This window comes from Lampetra fluviatilis, chromosome 51 (assembly GCF_964198595.1).
Source record: "Lampetra fluviatilis chromosome 51, kcLamFluv1.1, whole genome shotgun sequence".
Taxonomy (NCBI): domain Eukaryota; kingdom Metazoa; phylum Chordata; class Hyperoartia; order Petromyzontiformes; family Petromyzontidae; genus Lampetra; species Lampetra fluviatilis.
The window spans coordinates 9,433,341-9,453,875 of record NC_136325.1 but is presented as its reverse complement, the minus strand read 5'-3'; the positions used below and the strand labels follow the sequence as shown (position 1 = coordinate 9,453,875).

Here is a 20,535-nt window from a genome sequence, read left to right as displayed (position 1 = left end):
AGCCGGGCTTCAAGGACTTCCCCACCTTCCTGCACAAGCAGCAGCAGTGCCTGTCGCGCGCCCTGCTGCTCATGAGGACCTCCGTCGTGTTCACGCTGCAAAAGCTGACGGCCACGCTCAGCAAGCGGGTGAGTGTGCAGCAGCAGCAGCACGCTCGCACAAGTGCTCTCCCCTTCGGCCCTCAAGACAGGTTATTGATGTGCAGTTCCATGCTTTTTGTATGTATGTATGGTGAACTTCTTTCGCACCGTACGTAGCCAACCGTGCTCACCGGAGGTGCTAATAGCACGGTTGGCTCCGTACAGACTGATAGCTGATAGCCACACATGTTCTTAGTCACGTATATAAAATACTTTCTTACAGTCTGCTTTCTTACCGCAATCTTAAGCCGAATCCAATGCTGAAAAATAACCTGCGAATTACTCGATTGGGATTACACGCACGGCAACATGGCCCCCTGCTAAGAAAACTTGGCAGGAACCAACCTGAAAAAGAGTCCTGAGACTCTGCGAGGTTTTCCTGGGTGAACGAGCGTAAATTTATCTAAATAATTTTACTAAAATTATTGTGCTAACCGTTTTGACTGGGCCTTGTATCAAAACGCTTTGTTCATTATTAGCCGACCCACTCAAACAATGCCGAGTCTTATCGGATCCTATGTTGCGTCATGGTGTCCTAGACAGCCAGGGTTATCTGCAGGCAAGGTGGCAAGCTGAAGCCAGCCATGCCGCATGAGTCACCACAGCAAACGCTGGGTTCTCCCAGAGACCCCCTAAGCTTCTCTTGGCTGTGTGCGATGCTGGGAAAAACCCGTGCTTGATTAGTGATGGTGTTATGACTGTGTGTTCTATGAAGCAGACATTTCTGGGAAATTCTGAGTGTTATGCTGACCTGCCCACTAATTGACTCACGTATTTATATAGAGCTTTTTAAACAACCAACTGTCAGTCAAGATTTGGCATGGATGAGAGAGAGTAAATTTTGCGAAATCAGTCTTAAAAAATTCCAGCTTCCTCCACCGTTTTCCCTCCACCATGCCAAACACTTGTGAATGTAATTTACCAAACAACTTGATAAGGATCCTCCTGCAAACGAGTCTTGAGATGCAGTGATTGAGGCTTTATTGTTCGCCTGTTGGCGTCCTCTGGTCTAACACCGTTTGAGACGAGGCTCTAAAGAAAGCTGTCTCTGGTGTGGACTAATCAGTTTCAAAGACAATGCCATCATATACTACCGGAGCATGGTTTTTGTTTGTATTTTCACCACAAGTATTGTGGTTAATGCAGACAGATTCCTTGCAAAAGCTTTCAGTTTGGTGTTTTAACATGTTAACACAACTGTTTTGTTGCCAGACAAAAGGGGGAAACCTATTCTTATATTTTGACACTGGCAAAGGAGGTCCCATGAAGTAATAGGGATTATTATTATTAACCCAATGAGGTCGATTTCAAATACGTTCTGCACCGGCATTCAAATGGGGAAGGGTCGTGTTTTTGCTTCGACAATGGTCGTGACTCCGCTTTCACAAAAGTCTATGTACAAATATGTACGTTGAGCTTCTGTCGCACCGCACGTAGCCAACCGTGCTAATCGGAGGTGCAAATCGGTTACGTGACCCCATTACCACCCTCGCGCACACGAGGGGTGACATTCCGATTGGGGGGTCCACGCGAATCCTCGCCGTCGCGCCCTGCAGACGATGCAAAACTGACTTTGTTCGGCGCCAGCGAGGTGGTGAGATGTTCACCCCCTCGCCTGGGAGGCTGTAGGTTTTGGGTTCGATTCTGATCCTGATGCCTGCTGTATATTTGGAGTTTGCGTGTCTCTCTCCCCCTGGTCACATTGATTTTTCTCCGGGTCTTCTGATTTCTCCCTCCACATTTAGAATCGACGTGCGTTTAGAGTATTTGGCTGCCGTAAATTTCCATGTGATAAACCACTTAGGTGAGCTATCATTTGTGGCCAGGTCACTTATGAATAATAGCTATATAGTTCAGGGAGCCTTACCTGCTGAAATAAATAGTAATAGGATAATAAGAGGATATTTGAGCACGTGGCTGGCATTTGAGGTGTTGCCCCCCCCCTTCCACCGGTGAGAGTTCCTCTCCCGTGAGCGTGTGAGTGGTGCGTGCGCGTGTGAGTCGTGCGTGAGTGTGTGAGTGGTGCGTGAGCGTGTGAGTGGTGCGTGAGCGTGTGAGTGGTGCGTGAGCGTGTGAGTGGTGCGTGCGCGTGTGAGTGGTGCGTGCGCGTGTGAGTGGTGCGTGCGCGTGTGAGTGGTGCGTGCGCGTGTGAGTGGTGCGTGCGCGTGTGAGTGGTGCGTGCGCGTGTGAGTGGTGCGTGCGCGTGTGAGTGGTGCGTGCGCGTGTGAGTGGTGCGTGCGCGTGTGAGTGGTGCGTGAGCGTGTGAGTGGTGCGTGCGCGTGTGAGTGGTGCGTGCGCGTGTGAGTGGTGCGTGCGCGTGTGAGTGGTGCGTGCGCGTGTGAGTGGTGCGTGCGCGTGTGAGTGGTGCGTGCGCGTGTGAGTGGTGCGTGCGCGTGTGAGTGGTGCGTGAGCGTGTGAGTGGTGCGTGAGCGTGTGAGTGGTGCGTGAGCGTGTGAGTGGTGCGTGAGCGTGTGAGTGGTGCGTGAGCGTGTGAGTGGTGCGTGAGCGTGTGAGTGGTGCGTGAGCGTGTGAGTGGTGCGTGAGCGTGTGAGTGGTGCGTGAGCGTGTGAGTGGTGCGTGAGCGTGTGAGTGGTGCGTGAGCGTGTGAGTGGTGCGTGAGCGTGTGAGTGGTGCGTGAGCGTGTGAGTGGTGCGTGAGCGTGTGAGTGGTGCGTGAGCGTGTGAGTGGTGCGTGAGCGTGTGAGTGGTGCGTGAGCGTGTGAGTGGTGCGTGCGCGTGTTCCCCGCCACAGGATGCCACCGTGCCGGTCACGGACGACGGCTTCACGCTTTTCTACGTCAAGTTCCGGGCGGCGGCCCCCAGAGTGCGGGTGAGCGAGCGGTCGACACGGCCGCCGTCAGTGCCCCTCCCGGTTGCCTGAGTCGCGTGGCTCGAAGGCATCCAGCGGAGGCAGCTTCTTCAACGCTCTCACTTGTTGGCAAAGCAAATAAAATAAATTAACCAAATAGATATCGTCAAGTGACATGAGTCATCACGGCCATTGAGGTTGTCAGCATTCTCCTTATCAGTTCACCGAGGATGTGTCTGACAGCCATTTGGTCTATGAAGTAAATAAGTAGATAAGTTGCCTCTTACGTATCTGCCCCTCCACGTGAAAATAAATATAAAAGTGTTTAGACATCCCATCAGCCACGTGGTCTTTTGTGAGTGCATCGTTCCAGCAGCGTTGGCTCAACACAAGCAAACTCTGGTTTCAGCATGCACTGTCTCGTCAGTGTGTGTTGTTAGACTTGCTTGAACCAATGATGATGTTATAGACAAGCTCCCTCCTCTGTTAGATATAGGTCACTTTGTTTACAGTTGTGCAGGGCAAAGGTTGGGTTACCAAGAGTTGAACAATTCAACCTGACGGTGATTCGGTGAATTGTCTCTACTCAGGCTTGTGATTCGATTCAAGAATCAATGTTTTTCACATTTTAACATTGCGATGAATGGCAGTACCCCCGAGTGTAGAGACTGGCCCTCGCATATGAATGGGAACCTTCTACCCATTGGCTCCAATCCACCAGCAGGAGGAGTGCTGCCCCTCACTTGCTTGTGTCACCTGACTGTGCTCACTGAAGAGGGTTCGTAGGCTCATTGAGGGCTGGCAGGGTGGTGCGGTGGTTACACTTGTGTCTCACGGCAAAAAGTACCTGGGTTCGATCTGCAACTGGGGCACGTGTCTGTGTGGAGTTTGTGTGTTCTCTCCCTGGTCTTTAACGGTAAGCTCAAGGTTCTTCGGTTTCCTCTCAGTGTAAAAAATAAATAAACTTCCCAATGATGAAAATTACTTGATAATCAATCAATTCCGGTCATCCTCGCAGCAGCTTTTGGCTTGCCATTGAACAACAATGGCCACAGAATCGCGTGCTTTCAGATGCGCTTTTGCGGTTGTCTGGAATGCTCTTTCTTCTGATACTAGGAAGGCACCGGAGCTCTGCACTTTTAAATCATCTAGATTGAAAACTAATTTCTTTTGAACAATCTTTTGTGATTAGTTTGTTGTCCTTTCCCCGCACCTCCGATAGCACGGTTGGCTATGTACGGTGCAAAAGAAGTTCAACATAATTCTAGATTTGAAGTTTTCGTGACTGCAAGGGTCCATACTCTTTGTTTTTTCGGTAAAGTCACATAGGTGAAAAAAAATAAAAAAAATAAAAATCACTGTGATTTAATTTTTTTTTACCTATGTGACTTTACCAAAAAAAACAAAAAGTAAGTTCAACATACATATGTATACGATTGGGATTACACACATTGCAACAACATTTCCACCTCCTGCATAAACTTGGCAGATCGTTCTGGTAAAGAAGAGTTGAGATGCAGTGAGTCTTTCGTGGGTAAACCAGCATAGTGATAATACAATGAATTGGCCAAACCTTCCCATGCAGCACCCACCTGGAAGGGTCTTCTCTTCACACTGCTAGACAGACAGAGAACATTGATATTGATGATGATTGATGGTGGCGATGATGATGATGATCTTGCCACTCGATGTGTTGCCCCTTAGAGCCTGATTGAGCAGATAGAGCAGCGCTCGGAGAAGAGCAAAGAGTGAGTAACTTCATCCGCCCACTTGTTGTTCAAACATGCACATTGCGCACTTTCTTTGTGGATTGTGCATAGTCAAATAATAACACAAAGGTCTGTTCCGCCGTGTAAAAATATCAAATTACATTTGTTTCCATCGCAGCCCTTGCCTGACGTCAAGAAACACGGCGGCATTTGTTGTAATTTGGCTGCACTCTGCTGCTGAGGCTCACATAGTCCTAATTAGTCCCAACTTTGCCGCTCAAACAAATACTGCTTGGTCCAGAAGGCCCGTAGGTTCATGGACTAATGTGTTCTGCTATACATTTCTATAATTGTTGCATTGCACATTTACCAGTTTTTATCCCCGATTTGGTTACTTGCAATGCCACAAAACAGATTTTGCACCGATTTTACCTGCCGTGCATCAGGTACCAGACGTGCCTGGCCGACATCCACCTGTGCTACCTGGAGCAGAGGGACGCGCTGCTGAGGCCCAGCATCTCCGCCACCATCGGCGAGATGACGCAGCACAGCGTGCGCGACCACTGCGCGCTGGTACGCGCTCCTCCTCGCCCCCATATGTGAACGTCAGTGTGAACCTGTGAGTGTGAACCCTTGAGTGTATGTGAACGTGTGAGTGTGAACCCACGAGTGTGAACCCACGAGTGTGAACCCGTGAGCTTGTGTGAACCCGCGAGTGTGTGGCAAGAATTATTCAATATCGCCTTGCCAGACATGCTCAGGAAAAGCTTGTGGAGCCCCAATGTGGTTTCAGACCTGGGCCGTCCTGCATGGACGCCGTTTTCTCTCTCCGAGTGCTACAGCAGAGGAGTAGGGAATTTCACCAGGACCTACATCACTGCTGTATTGAACTGGTCAAGGCCTATGATACCATCAATATGCCAGGGCGCTGGGTTGTCCTTCTTGCTTTCAGTGTCCCAAACCGCCTGCTCACAATCATCAAGGACTTTAAGGTGGTGAGCAGTCCCGGCTAAATCTGCGTGGCCGGGTGTCTCAAACCATTTTCTGATCACCTTGGGGTGCGACAGGGATGCCCTCTGGCATCTACACTATTTAACATATTTTTTGCCACATAGTTCGAGAAGCTTTCCATGGATGTACTGGTGGAATTTTAATCTAATATAGATACCATGGGAGGCTGATCGATGCCCGGGTGAGGTCAAGGGATCGCTCCCTATTGGTCAACCATATGTAAGCGGATGATCTGACGATTGCTTCCCACTTTGAGAAGAAGTTGGAGACGCTACTGCTCAACTTGAAGCATGATATTAACAGATGGGGCCTTACCATCAGTCCCACGAAAAAACACCTGCCTGGGTATTTTGTCATCAAATACTCCACCCCCTCAACTCCCCATTGGTGATGAGGCAGTTGTGGCGAGAGTGGAGAGGTTTCCATACCTGGGCAGTGTGCTTATGACCAGCTCCGGTCTGACACCAGAGGTCTCACTCTGAATCAGTTGAGCAGCATTATATTTTGATTGACTGCGTAACGCTGTGTGGAAGCTACCTGGTCTTTTTTATCCACACGAAGCTTCGGGTCTTCTCGGCCACAGTCATGCCCTTCCTACTCTACGCTTGCGAAAGTGGACCCTCTCATGTAACATATGTGCCGGTTAGAAACATTCAAGCTGGCCTGCCTACTTTCCATCCTGGGTTTTAACCAGCCTAGATTGTGTGAGGAGCTCACAAATCATTGAAAGATCTGGACACAGTCCCATCAGTGACCTTCTTCAGCAGCCAAAGCTGCATTGGCTGGGACATTCAGCCAGAATGACCAGCCAACGCATACCCAAACAGCTTTTGTGTGGCCAGATAATGGGGGCTAAACGGGTGGAGTACGAGCTCGAGAAGAGATAAACTGATGTGGATTGGATTACACTTGCTGATGATTGGTACCAGCGGTGTCAAGTTTGTGCTGTGTGAAGGAGGCTCGTGAAGGACACTCGTGGGCAGTTGAAGGCAGTCATCCTCCAACAACAGTGTAGGGCAGAGGAGCGACGCTCACAAGAACTGTCTAAATGCCGGGCGGTTGAAACGCAGAAAGTTGGCAAAGTAGGGGACACAGATTGTGCATCTCCCAGTAATTTAAGTCGGTCAATCCATGGTTCCTGGGTCTGTTCCATGACCTGCTAGCAAGCCTGTGACACTTCACATGTCCTTAAAGTGCACATAGCCTGGCACAAGTGCCGTGGTGACGTCACCGCCACTTGGTGGCGAAGGGCGGGTATTGTGTTTGTGTTGACATGCGTGTTGACGTGTGTGTGTTTGTGTTGTTGTCGTGTGTGTGTGTTGACATTTGTGTGTCCTGGCTGCATCCTCCAGGTGCGCAGCGGCTGTGCCTTCATGGTCCACGTCTGTCAGGACGAGCATCGCCTGTTCAGCGAGTTTTTCTCACGGCCATCGCCAAGGCTTGAGTGAGTTGCGTGCACCAAATATTTATGTCACTTGCCGAGTGCAGACCCAAAGGCCCAACGTGCCAAAAGGCCGGCAACAAACAGCACAGTCCTCAGCCTCACTCAGAAACGGCCTCTGTTCTACTCAGCACAGGCCTCACATCCTCACTCAGCACAGGCCTCACATCCTCACTCAGCACAGGCCTCACAGCAACACTCAGCACAGTCCTCACATCCTCACTCAGCACAGGCCTCACATCCTCACTTAGCACAGGCCTCACAGCAACACTCAGTACAGGCCTCACATCCTCACTCAGCACAGGCCTCACATCCTCACTCAGCACAGGCCTCACATCCTCACACAGCACAGGCCTCACATCCTCACTTAGCACAGGCCTCACATCCTCACTTAGCACAGGCCTCACAGCAACACTCAGTACAGGCCTCACATCCTCACTCAGCACAGGCCTCACATCCTCACACAGCACAGGCCTCACATCCTCACACAGCACAGGCCTCACATCCTCACTTAGCACAGGCCTCACATCCTCACTCAGCACAGGCCTCACATCCTCACTTAGCACAGGCCTCACAGCAACACTCAGTACAGGCCTCACATCCTCACTCAGCACAGGCCTCACATCCTCACTCAGCACAGGCCTCACATCCTCACTCAGCACAGGCCTCACAGCAACACTCAGTACAGGCCTCACAGTCTCACTCAGCACAGGCCTCACAATTCTACTCAGCACAGGCCTCACAGCCTCACTCAGCGAAGGCCTCACAGCAACGACTCAGCGAACGCCTCAGCGCTCCACGCGAGTGTTTAGGTTTTCTCTCCCGCGTGCTGTGCCATCACAGTGAGCTGCTGGAGCGGCTGTGCCTGCTGTTTTACGATGCATTCCGCCCTCTGATCATCCACGTCATGCACCTGGAGACGCTGTCCGAGCTCTGCTCAATCCTCAAATCCGAGATGTTGGATGACCACTACCACAACAACCGTAAGCATGTCCTCAAGTGGGGTGGGTGCACAGGCCTGGCAGATATACAGGGGAAGGGAGATAGATCACTGGGCTTACATACTCTTTCGTCTCATACCCTACACATAGGTCCACAATCTCTCATCACCGTGAGGGCCAAGAGTTAAGCATTGCTTGGTGTCGCATTTGGTAGTGTCAATCTCTATCTGGTCTGGAATTCTCTTCCCTCAGGCATGTAGCTGGGCAGTTCTGGTGCACGCCTGTAATCCAGCTGGGTTGGTGACATCGCTCAAAGGTTGCGATTACTCCCTTCTCTTGGGAGTCGAGGTGCCATACCCTGGCTTGCCAGGAGAAGGCGGTACATATAATGTGGACTTCATCTGAATGGGATTGTGTTGCTCCCTCGCACGTGTGGGTTTGCTCCGGGTGCTCTCGTCTCCTCCCACATTGATGGATTTGGACGGACATCCCGATCTAGGGCCACGGAGCTTGAGCGATGGTTGGCATTGGTTATGGCCGCCTTTCCGCTTGTCTTTGGTTTACCGCACCACTGAATCTACGGACACAACACATCGTACAAATTGGCACCTTTTGTAAGGCTAAGTGTTAAACCTTCCTGTCCTCCTCTGCATACAGAAAAAAGTTAAAACTGCCTGGGCCATGATGCACTTGTCCTGCTTTCGCCGAAACCGAGTGCATCCATTCCCAATGTGACACTGGAAAATGGGTTACTGGCTCCCCAGCTCTCGGAATATCGGTAAAAATCGATTCTGACACAAGCGGTTATCGGTTTAAGCGTTTTACATCAGCCCTACCGGCTGCGTGCGTGCGTGTGTGTGCGTGCGTGTATGTGCGTGCGTGTGTGCGTGTGTGTGCGTGTGTGTGTGCATGTGCTTGCGTGCGTGTGTGCGTGTGTGCGTGCTCCCGTAGGGGAGGAGCTGGCCGCGTTCGCCATCATCGTGCGCCAGATGCTGGGGGACGTGCAGGAGCGCCTGGTCTACCGCACCCACATCTACATCCAGACGGACATCCTGGGCTACAGGCCGGCGCCCGGTGACCTCGCCTACCCGGACAAGCTGCACATGATGGAGGTACCGGCTGCCCGTGTGCCTGGCCCCCCAGCGCCCCCACGGAGGTGGCCAGGCATGCGGGAGGTTGTGGGGTTCGACCCCGACCCTGACGCCTGCTGGCTGACGCCTGCGTGTCTCTCTCCCCGTGGTCGCGTGGATTTATTTTTCTCCGGGTTCTCTGTTTTTTCCCTCCACATTCAGAATCAACACACGTTTAGAGTACGCACACACGCACACACACACACACACACGCGGGATGGTATACATGCGTGAGATGGATCCACTTGCATATGGACAAAGAACCAGAAGTGCGGAGGACCTGAGGGCATCACAGGAGAATGAGTGACCTTTCATCGAGAGGAGGTTGAATAACAATAATTTTGGAGAAGAGCTCTGTCGCTGTTGTAGTTAGCCGGTGCCCGCGTGTGCGGCCGCGAGTGGTCACCCGCCCATCCCTGACCGCCCCCCGCACGGCCCTGTCTTGTGCCCCGCAGCAAATCGCACAGAGCCTGCAGGAGGAGAGTGTGGCTGGCGGGCGGCCACAGCCGCCCTCCTTCTCCGAGGTGGCGCTGGAGGATGCCGCCCGGCGGAGCTCCGTGCCGGCTGGTGGGTAGAGACGAGCCACACTGCAGCAGCGGGCTGGAGTGCCAACTCCAAATATACCGGCGTCGTCAGGGTCAGAATCAAACCCACGGCCTCCTGTATACCAGGCGCTCACGCATCCTATAATTATCCTATTATTCAGTTTAACACGTAGGCTTTTGTGACCAATATTATTCATAAGAGGTTTTTGGGTTAGATTGCGTAAATATGAATGCATTGTAACCCTCCACCACCCAACACAGCCAATGATGCTGGATGTAATTACCAGCGAAACGTGGTACTACTCAAATAGTAAATGTGGATTTACTCTCCAACACACCGGTGCGCTGAAGTAGTAACTAATTGTCGCGTTGTTTACGTGACAAATCCCTTACTGATTGGCTGTGTCGGATGGTGAAGGGTTATGACACATTATTCTTACGCAATCTAACTCAAAAACCTTCACTATGAGTATCCTATGATTACTATTACAATGTATTTCATCAGGTAAGGCCCACTGAGCTATATAGCTCTTTCAGAAACGACCTGTCCACAAATGATAGCTTAACGAAGTGACTTATCATCACGTGGACATTTATAGCAGCCAAATACTCAAGACACATGTCGATTATACATTTGGAGGGAATAGCCGGAGGAACCGGAGGTCCCAGGTGAAAATAAATGCGACCAGTGGGAGAGAGGACATGCAAAGAAACTCCAAATATACAGCAGCAGGCGTCAGTTGAGATCGAACCCACGACCTCCTGTATAGCAGGCGAGGTAGTTAACATCTCACCACCGCAGTGGTAGAATAAAAAATAGTTTTTACTTGAAACCTAGGCTTCTTTCGCCAATACTAGCCCGCAACTCCCGATTAGCACAGTTGGCCACGTACGGTGCAAAAGAAGTTCAACATACATAGCCGATGACGCTCAAAGCAGTGATCAGCGCAATCGACGGTGATGGCCTAACAAAGGCTGTCTTGGTTTGATTGGTGGCTTTGAGTGGTGGATGAAGGATTGCGTGTGGGGGAGTGCATGTGGACATCAAAGGGCTTGTGTTTGCTTGCAGTGGACATGACTTCACACAGAGACCCACGGACCCACAGAGTTCCGAAAGTTGCGTACAGACCCATAGTAATGCATAGAAACCCACAGACTCACAGAGACCCACACAGATCCATATACTCGGGCAGAGACTCTTAAACTCACATCGAAACACACAGACTCACGATGCATTTCACTCTTAACGCATGCGTGTGTGTGTGTGTGCTAACAGCACTTGCCCCTACAGTCTGTTAAGGCTATACGGGGGATCTTTGTCTCTGCCTCCGCGTGTTGACTGAGTGCAGGGGGATCTGCGCTGAAGGCCTCAGTCCCTGTGTCCCCAGCCGACCTCCATGGCATGTGGTTCCCCACGGTGCGGAGGACTCTCCTCTGCCTCTCCAAGCTCCACCGCTGCATGGAGGTGAGGTCATTCAGTTTTTCAGTTTCATTTATTAGGTACTAGCTTTACTACCCGGCTTCACCCGGGACTTGGATTCACCACGCCCGGCCGCCTTTGTCTACCCAGTGGCGATGTTCACACACTACACCACTTATTCGTTTGAGGCCGAGTCGACGTAGGGGAGACCCAGGACCGGTTCAAATAATCGTCACTGGTGGTGGCCGTGAGCGGGAATCGCGGGTCACATGACAGATTTGACTTCACAGCTCACTTGCCGTGCAAAAAATAAATGCATTATTGAGCTCCCCCCTCCCCCTCCCAAAAAAGTGTATTTTTATAATTTTTGCATGGTGTACAGTCTGGAAAGTACCCACATGTCAAATTACCAGTTTGTTGCATGTCGGGAAGTATGATAAACATTTTGAACAGACACACATATTTACAACTTTGCCTTTTATATATATGGAGATGGAGATAACCCTGTGAGCCATGCGGCTCTTGACTCGGGTGCAACCGCAACAAACAAAAACATGAACAAGAAACATCTTAAAGTGACTACGCGCAACAGAAAAAAAACAGCAAAGTCTTCCAGAAAAGACACAGTAACAGCAAGCCCACGTGAGAGAGCGGGTGGGATGAGTTAACGGGTGGGTGAGCTCGTGAGTGGGAGGGATTGAGTGCCTGGGTAGGTGTGGTAATGCATGAGTGAGTGGGTGGATGGGTTAATGGGCAGGTGAGTTAATGAATGGGTAGGAAAGTGAGTGACCGGGAGAGTTAGTGGGTGGATGGGACATGATGTTTTTAATGTGTGTGCACTGTGTGTGTGTGTCCTGTCCTGTTTGCGTGTGCCACGTGTGTACGTTCCTTGCGTGTGCTGTGTGTTTGTGCCGCGAGTGAGATTCGCGTTGTGTATGTGTGCTTTGTGTGTACTGTGTAATGGGGATGTAGTTGCTGTGTGTGTGGGTGCTACGTGTGTGCGCTGGGTGTGTGTGCTGTGCATGTGCTGTTTGCGTGTGCCACGTGTGTAGTAGGTGCCTCGGGTGTGCTGTGTGTACGTGCTGCGAGTGTGTTTGCTGTGTGTGCATGTGCTTTATGTGTACAATGTGATGCGAATGTAGTTGCTGTGTGTGCGTGTGTGCCGCTTGTGACCCCGGTGTGGCGATCACAGAAGCCGGTGTTCCAGGGCCTGTCCCAGGAGGCGCTCTCCGCCTGTATCAAGTCTCTGCTCTCAGCCAGTGAGGCCATCACTAAGAAGAAGGTGAGTGTATATTGTACGCTCATCTCGGTGGCTCGGAGGTGTTATCTCCCTCGCCCGGTATGCAGGAGGTCGTGGCTTCGTTCGCGACCCTGACGCCTGCTGCTGCTGTATATTTGGAGTCTGCGGCGTCTCTCTCCCCGTGGTCGCGTGGATTTTTCTCCGGCTCCTCCGGTGTTTCCCTGCACATTTAGAATCGACATCGTGCGTTTAGAGTATTTGGCTGCTATACATTTCCACGTGATAAGCCACTTCGTTGAGCTGTCATTTGTGGCCAGGTCGCTTCTGAAAAAGAGCTACATAGCTCAGTGGACCTTACGTGGTAAAATAAATAATAGTTTTTTTTAAATATATATACATAAACTGTGGATCTACACTTGTGCATTCAAAATCGTAACCAAGGAACTCGGGCAGTCCTTTATTTGCCAAAGAGATTAAATATCCTCGTCATCATGATAGTGTAATAATCCTTCTTGAGACGGCTTCGGAATCAGTCCTTTTTATTTCCACTTCCACAAATACACTTTACTCACACACTCTCCGTTGCTGGCAGACAACGGAGAGAGGGCAGACTTCACACCAAGTCCCCACCGCGCACGTGGCACCCAGAGCCCCCGTACGCGCGTGACCCTGCTCTTGTCGTTCCCAAGTCTGCTCTCGATCGTTCCCTCTCTCTCTCTCTTAATCCCTTCGTCACGTGGTCCCCCCAAACAATCCTCCATGGACAGCCTTGACCGTTCTCGATGGTTCCCTGTCAATCCCGGGACCACGCCTCTGATCCGGCTCCCCATTAGCTGGGGCCCCGAATGGCCAGGCCAATCACCCCTGCTGACATGCCGTGATCACGCCGGGGCCATGCTCCCTGTCTCAACCCTTATTGGCTACAAAGCAGGACCGGCAAGCCAATCCCCACGTGAACCCTCTATGGCTGTTATTACATCAATAGCACTTCTCACTGCAGACATTAACTGTGATGTTCGCTATGAAGTGAACTTAAGGAACATGTGACACCGAGTGAGAAATAGTCGCCCGCAGACATGTCACGATACATGTGCATACATTGATATTTGCACTTGCGATACATGCATTTAACCTTGTGTGTAAGAATCTATGATTTGTGAATGATGATTCGCATTCGATGTTTGGGTTAGGCCATGTAATGACCTTGCCAAATGTGCGTCGTGTAACCCTCCACCGTCCAAAATATCCAGAGAAATTACATTGTCACGGCGTGTGCCCCCCACATGCTGTGTGCCCGCCAGACGGTGACAGACGGGCAGCTCTTCCTCATAAAGCATCTGCTCATCCTGCGGGAGCAGATCGCCCCCTTCCACGCAGACTTCACCATCAAGGAGGTTTCCCTGGACATGCGCAAGACTAAAGGTGGGGCGGGGCGCTCGGGTTGAACTCGGCCACCGTGTGCGGCGCGTGGCGGGTGTTGCGCGTGTCGTGCGCGTGTCGTGCGCGTGTCGCATGTGTGCGTTGTTGTGCACGCGCATCGCGCCCGTCCGCCTTCCGACATTCCTCGAGGGCGCTGCTGGTGCGCCGCATTGACGGAACCGCGCTCGACCCCCGTCGTTGTCCTGTCGTTCCCTCTAGAGGCCGCGTACAAGATGCTGACCCCTCGCACCGTCCCAAAACTGTTCCGTCTCAACAGCCACAACGCCATCCTGGAGTTCATCCTGCAGGTACCTCGAGGGCCCAGCCGCGGGTCAGGCCCCACACGCATCGACATCCGCACGGCGCCACCGATCATACAGACGTGCGGCGTCGGGCAGCTCCCGTTGCGTACGGCGCCGCGACGAACGCACGGCTCGATCATCGGTCACCCGGACGATAGTCACGTTTTAGGCGCCCCACCTCTTGACGGGTGCTTCCAGAAGGGAATGACATCACGAGGCTCGCCGGGAGATGCGTTGTTGCCCGACGCTACTCTGATCGCGCCAAGAAGCTTTGGGCGACAGGTTCGGTGAATGGCGGCAGGTCCAACGGGGGGGACGTTGCGTGCTGTAGTCGCCCTGTGACCGCTCGTGGTGGCTCTGCACACGTCAGGCTTTTAAGCCTCAACCCCCCGTGGGTCCTTTGGGGTCTCCACACGGGTTCCCTCTCGTCTGGGAAGAAGTCTTCGTGGGGAGTGGTGCACAACGTGGCGTTTGATCAAAAGTCTTCCTGGCTCTAGCTCGGGCCTGCCCCGTTTCCTCCACTCTGTGTGCTTTTGTTGGAGTCATTGCCAAAGGGGGTCTCCCGCTCCGAGACGCGTCTTTCTGTCTCGCGCTCCTGAGATTCACGTGAACATCTTTAATACGTCGTAGACGTATTAAAGATGTTCCGTGTACAAGCGTTGAAAGCACCAATTGTTGCTGTTCACCTCGCATCGGTTAAATTGAACAATTCTCACAACCACATTGAGAAATGAGGACGTTTCGTTTGAAGCATGATCAGGACAAGATCCAGGAAGTGAAAATTAAGTTTAATTTGTGATAGGTAAGGTGGTGGAGAGCCAGGACATTACATGGCCTCACCCAAAAATGTATTATGAATCGTAATATTGTCTTGGAAGGCCTATGTTTTAGATACTTAGAGTTTGTATATTTGCAGTTTGCATGTCTCCCTATGGCCGTGTGGATTTTTCTCCAGGTCTTCCAGGTTTTTTCCCTCCACATTTAGAAACACACATTTAGAGTATTTGTCTGCAACTACAAATTTCCACGAGATGACAAAGGCCACTTCGTTGAGCTATCATTTGTGGCCAGGTCACTTCTGAACAAGAGCTACATTGCTCGGTGGGCTTTACCTAATAAAAAAAAGTGAGTATAAAATGAATACTCCCTGATGTTGAGTTCACATGCGTAGGCCTTCTCAAGCACAGATTCAATTTTCCACGAATCTCTGCAGCCATAGTACCTATTACTGGAAATGTGATCACACCTTCCAGATTGAAAAACACGGTCACTTCACCTTGTTGTTCACTACTGCATCGCCACCGTGTGAACACGAGTGACTCTACGCACTGTTGTGATAACGAGTTGCACAAAGGTTTTGTACAACCTACGCGCACACACACACGTTTGTTTAATCACAAGAGTTGAATACATTTGATATTCGCGGCATTCGTATAGCACAAGGCTATGCTTACGAAGGAAGGAGCTGTGTTTGCAGTGGTTTGACTGTAGGGGGCGATGTTGCTTTATGTAATTCCAACAGAGTAATTTTTGCAGGTAATTTTTTTATTTGGAAAGTTTGGATGGTGATGCCAGAATGCAGTGGGCCTACTTTTTTCAAATTGCGTCACGGGATCTTTGAAGCAAACAGAGCGTAGTAATTTATGACACCAGCAGTAATAACCAGGAGAACTTGCCGGATTTGAACTACAAATCTCTTAAAAAACCAGTGAATGCACTACCACTGGGCCATGTCGCCACTGCCCCATAATAGAATTGTATAACAATGTTGACCTCATCGACTGATACGAGCTTTTGGGAAGATGGTCACCGCAGCACGCTCTTTCAGATGCGCTCCTTTGGGCCGTCTGGAATGCTCTTTACTCTTAGAAAGCCGCTGGAGCTATGCGCTTTTAAATGATCTCGATTGAAAACTCGTTTCTTCAGAACTGCTTTTTGTGTTTAGATTGTTGTCCTTCCCCCGCATTTCTGATGAGCACGGTTGGCTACATACGGTGCGAAAGAAATTCTACATACATACACGTATTGTACCTGTAAGAGGTTACGCACGGACAGCGTCCTTGTGACTGATTAGACGTTCTCACATTGCCTAGGTCAGGGGTCGGCAACCAAAATAACAAGAAGAGCCATTTCTTTCCAATTCGGTACAAAATTCAGTATTTCAAGAGCCGCAATGCATCTGAGTACATACTGTACATACGTACATATTGTCAAGAAGCAGCCCGTAAAGAGCCGCATGCGGCTCCGGAGCCGTAGGTTGCCGACCCCTGGCCTAGGTGATTGCTGCGTCACTTGCTTGATTCTCCTGCTCTGTATCTGGCCTTGTCCATGTCCATTCTGCCCTTTGTAGGGCACACCGGAGGTGAAGGAGCACTTCATGGACTCGAAGAAAGACGTGGACCGGCAGCTCAAGGCCACGTGCGAGCAGTTCATCCAGCAGCAGAGCAGCCAGCTCGTGGGGCCGCTCAAGGACCTCGTAGCCAAGGTGAGTGGCTCGTGCACAGCCGGGGATTCACGACCCTCTGATTAGCGCCGGGATGTTTGCGCGACACAGAAAGGCCACGGCCCGAAATGTTGCCCGTTTATATATTTTTACATTTGAAGGCCGCACCCAGCGTTATCGATTGCGTGGAGTTTTCTTGTAGTTTGTTATTTGTGCGCGACTGCAAATGTCAGAATCACCAAATACGTTTATACAGCTGAGTGGACAGAGGGGAGGGGGGGGGAGAGTTTGAGAACCCGTGCCTCATTGGCACGCTGGGAGATCGAATCTGGATTGCAAGTCCAGTCAGTGTGTGAACCACACCCCTTTGGCAGCTCCCTAAAGCCATGCGCCATATATTGTCATGTTTCTTGATTTGAGAAGCAGAAGTGAAACGCTGTACTCTAGTTTGGAGGCCCTGGTGCTGCCCTGCGTGTTCTCTGCACTTTGTACACATGCACGTTGAACACCTTTCGCAGTCCGTAGCCAACCGTGCTAATGAGAGGTGCGCGTGTGTGAGCAGGTGGCCGCCCTGAAGGCCATGGCGAGCCAGGGAGGACCCAAATACTCGTTGCACCAACAGCCCTGGGCTAAGCCCGGTGAGACCGCCAGACCCACAGGAGCAGCCTCTGCAACGCGTTCACCCGCAACACCGGCACCTGTCGCGACACGCGAAAGTGTCCGTCCAGAACTCGCGCACCGAGCATTGACACCGCACGGCGGCATGGAGAAACCCCACAAGATATTAATTATGATAATAATCACTCTGAGTGCCTTTGCTAATCGTACCGGACACTGTCTGAAATAGTTTCACAGCAGGGGGCAATGTTGCTGTGTGTAATCCCATTGAGTAATTTTCTGGTTATTTCTTTAGGAATTTGGCATATTTGGACTGTAACGATGGCACACAACGGCCTCCACTTTTCAAATTACATCACAGGATCTCTATTGTCCACTGTGAGGCGAATGGCGCGTGTCATTTAAAACTAAAATTAAAAAAATGTATTTACCAGGTAAGGCCCACTGAGCTATGTAGCTCTTTTTCACAAGCGACCTGGCCACAAATGATAGCTCAACGACGAGGCTTACAGCAGCCAAATACTCTAAACGCGTGTTTCTAAATGTGGAGGGGAAACCACAGGGAGAACATGCAAACACCAAATATACAGCAGGCGTCAGGGTCAAGGTCGAACCCACAACCTCCTGCATACCAGGCGAGGGAGTTAACATATCGCCACCGCAGCGCCCCTAGCTAACATAGAAGAAACTGACCAAAAGGCATATTTCAACGTGTCAACGTGTTCTTTTTCGTCCCACATCCCCGTGTGTCAACTTGTCTCCTGTGCCCCTGTCCCTGCGTCCCCTGTGTCCCTGTGTCTCCCTATCTTCATGTCCCTGCATCCCCTGTGTCTCTGTGTCTCTGTGTCTCCCTATCTCCATGTCCCTATGTCCCGTCCCCCCCCTCTCCCTGTCTCCACGTCACCACCGTGTCCCCCCCTCTCCCTGTCTCCACGTCACCACCGTGTCTCCCCCTCTCCCCGTCTCCACGTCACCACCGTGTCCCCGTGTCTCAGAGAAGATTCAGGAGGTGGTGTCGTCCTCATACCGCGCGCTCAAGAGCCGCGTGCCCAGCGTCCAGCGCAGCATGGCGCTGTACCTGGCCAACGGCGACACGGAGGCCATCCTCTTCAAGCCCATCAAGGTGCGAGCCCGGGAGTGCGGTGGCTCAGGGGGGAGAGGGTTGGGAACAGATTCATGGGGCTCCATGCTTGTTGAGGTCACCGTCGTGAGCAGGCTTCCTGTTAGGCCCACACAGATTTGCTCCTTCGCGATTCACTCCGTCGTCGTCACGAGGCAGGGTCCACGAGTCGATTTAAAAATGAATTCCTGTATTGGTGTTGGTTCAAGTTTATTTTGTTGAAACTATGCAAGAACTCGCAAAGAGAGAACAGGATAGATCCTCATTTATCAAGAGCTATACGTGTCACCAAAATCGCAAAAGCAAACCGAATCAAATAAAGTACAGCAATCAAGCAAATACAAATCGGAACAAAAAACAACTGCGTCACGTGAGAAATTTAAAATATTGCACGAACATAAATCAATGTTACGTAGGTTCCCCGAGGTGTAAGTCAGCTCGGGCGGATTATTTTCAGACTGATCATAATATGATTACAATCAATTTATAGAATCATTAAACATATATAGGGGGTGACTGTTGTAGTCAGCGTCAAACATCACTCGGACCGCACGCTCAATGTCAGACATCACAAGTGGCAGTGCCGTTTAGGCCACGAGACATTAAAGGCACAGCACCCGAGTTGTGTTTGTGCACTATTTTCAATACCTCACGTGGCGCAGTTGTTTTGCCCCGATTTCTATTTGCTTCGTTGCCATGCTTTATTCCATCCATGTTGCCTTATGCTATTTTTTTTGGCGACAGCCCAGACCACTCTTGCAAATGAGGCTCTGTCCTGGCCCTCTGTTTCAATCAAAACCATCCTCTCTGTGGATGTCACCTCCCCGCAGAACAACGTGCAGCAGGCGTTTGAGCACCTGCAGGCCGTGCTTGCCGAGGACTTCTCGGAGGAGGACCTCCAGATCATCGCCTGCCCCTCACCCGAGCAGGTGGGTGGGAGCTCTCCGTGCTGTGGCTTCCTACTGCGCACGTCTGTGGACAAAGAGCCTTGTAGCTCATCGGATTCCTCCAGTATAAATTCGGTCTCCGCGCCCGTACCCGCCCGTTGGGGGAAGGTCCACATTGCGTGCTCGCGTGGTGTTCCCTTGGGCAGTTCAACGCGTTTAGGCTTTCGCGACCAATGTTATCCGTAATAAAGTTTTTTTTTGTTGGGGTTAGATCGCGGAAATGTTAAAGCTGGTTGTAATCGCCAGCGAAACGTCACGGTACTTGAATTGTAAACGTTGCGGGTTTTCTCTCCAACACAGAACCGGAGTGCTGAAGTAACTCATTGGCACGTTCTGTTTACGTGACAAACCTTACTAATTGGCTGTCGGGTGGTGGAGGCGTTGACACGTTTATATCTACGCGGTCTCTTGGGCAGTCTGCATAGCATCACCTGCTCTGCGTTGCAGGTGAACCTGCTGCTGGTGCTGACGAAGTAGCGCAAGCTCCTCGCGAGGGGGCAGCAGTAGCCTGGTGCATTCTGGGTGTCGCGTCTTTCTTCGCTGGGGATCACGAGGTCAAGAGGTCGCAAGACAATGTGGGAACAGGCCCTGAGAAGCAAGGACTTTTTTCAGAAGAGAACCCACCGGTGTCATGGATTCACAGGCCCTTGCAAAAGTGTCCCATAATGCCTCTGTTTATTGCAGAGGTCACACAAACCTACAATTCCGCTTTGTTATCGTCTCTCTTTTTGGGGGTGTTTGGTTGCTCTTACGGCGGCAATTCCTAAATGCCACGTGCTAGGTGTGGTGGGGTAGACCTGTAAACTCGGCTCTTTGTGAGAAGCGGGTGAGGTGGATCGCACAGAGATCGTCGCGTTAATTATACTCCCAGCCTGCTTAGCTGTGAGGTGGTCAGTACAGCAAACGGGTTTAAAACAATAATTGGTAAATTGGTCAAACATCACAATGCAGTTCCCACCCGAGTCGTTAGACTTGGTGAAGCTCTGTTGGATCAATAATAAAGATATTTTGTTATTGCTGTGTGATGCCTTCCTTGATGGTAGTCCGTGTATCACCGTCCATGAGTCTCTTTGGTGCATCTGAATCAGAATATGTATTTATACTGGAGGAGGAATCCAATGAGCTTTGAAGCTATTTTTCACAGATGTTCACAATTCTTTTTTTCCAAAGGACCCTCCCATCCACCTGACAAAGCCAAACAAAGTTGTCACGTGTAGAGCTGTGAACGCGCCAATTATTTTACGATTCAGCTCATTCCGGCGAGTTGGAAAATAAAGATTGCAAAGAAATGTAGCAATCGG

General features: G+C 50.9%; 1 protein-coding gene across 3 annotated transcripts in view; it reads left to right on the top strand.

Annotated features, from left to right (window-relative positions):
• COG3 (component of oligomeric golgi complex 3) overlaps positions 1–20,248 on the top strand; it is a 29,360-nt gene extending 9,112 nt beyond the window's left edge. For 2 of the 3 annotated variants that reach the window (XM_078878704.1, XM_078878703.1), the window contains exons 7-23: positions 3–128; positions 2,892–2,969; positions 4,653–4,696; positions 5,104–5,230; positions 7,021–7,112; positions 7,953–8,092; positions 9,002–9,162; positions 9,636–9,747; positions 11,075–11,190; positions 12,338–12,427; positions 13,687–13,807; positions 14,024–14,112; positions 16,457–16,591; positions 17,112–17,187; positions 18,163–18,290; positions 19,118–19,216; positions 19,682–20,248. In XM_078878704.1, coding sequence (XP_078734830.1) covers positions 3–128; positions 2,892–2,969; positions 4,653–4,696; positions 5,104–5,230; positions 7,021–7,112; positions 7,953–8,092; positions 9,002–9,162; positions 9,636–9,747; positions 11,075–11,190; positions 12,338–12,427; positions 13,687–13,807; positions 14,024–14,112; positions 16,457–16,591; positions 17,112–17,187; positions 18,163–18,290; positions 19,118–19,216; positions 19,682–19,711 — 1,764 coding nt within the window. In that variant the 3' untranslated portion in view covers positions 19,712–20,248. Of the gene's footprint in view, positions 1–2; positions 129–2,891; positions 2,970–4,652; positions 4,697–5,103; positions 5,231–7,020; positions 7,113–7,952; positions 8,093–9,001; positions 9,163–9,635; positions 9,748–11,074; positions 11,191–12,337; positions 12,428–13,686; positions 13,808–14,023; positions 14,113–16,456; positions 16,592–17,111; positions 17,188–18,162; positions 18,291–19,117; positions 19,643–19,681 lie in introns of those variants that run through there. The other variant, XM_078878702.1, reaches the window with a different exon arrangement.
• Positions 20,249–20,535: the final 287 nt, after the last annotated feature.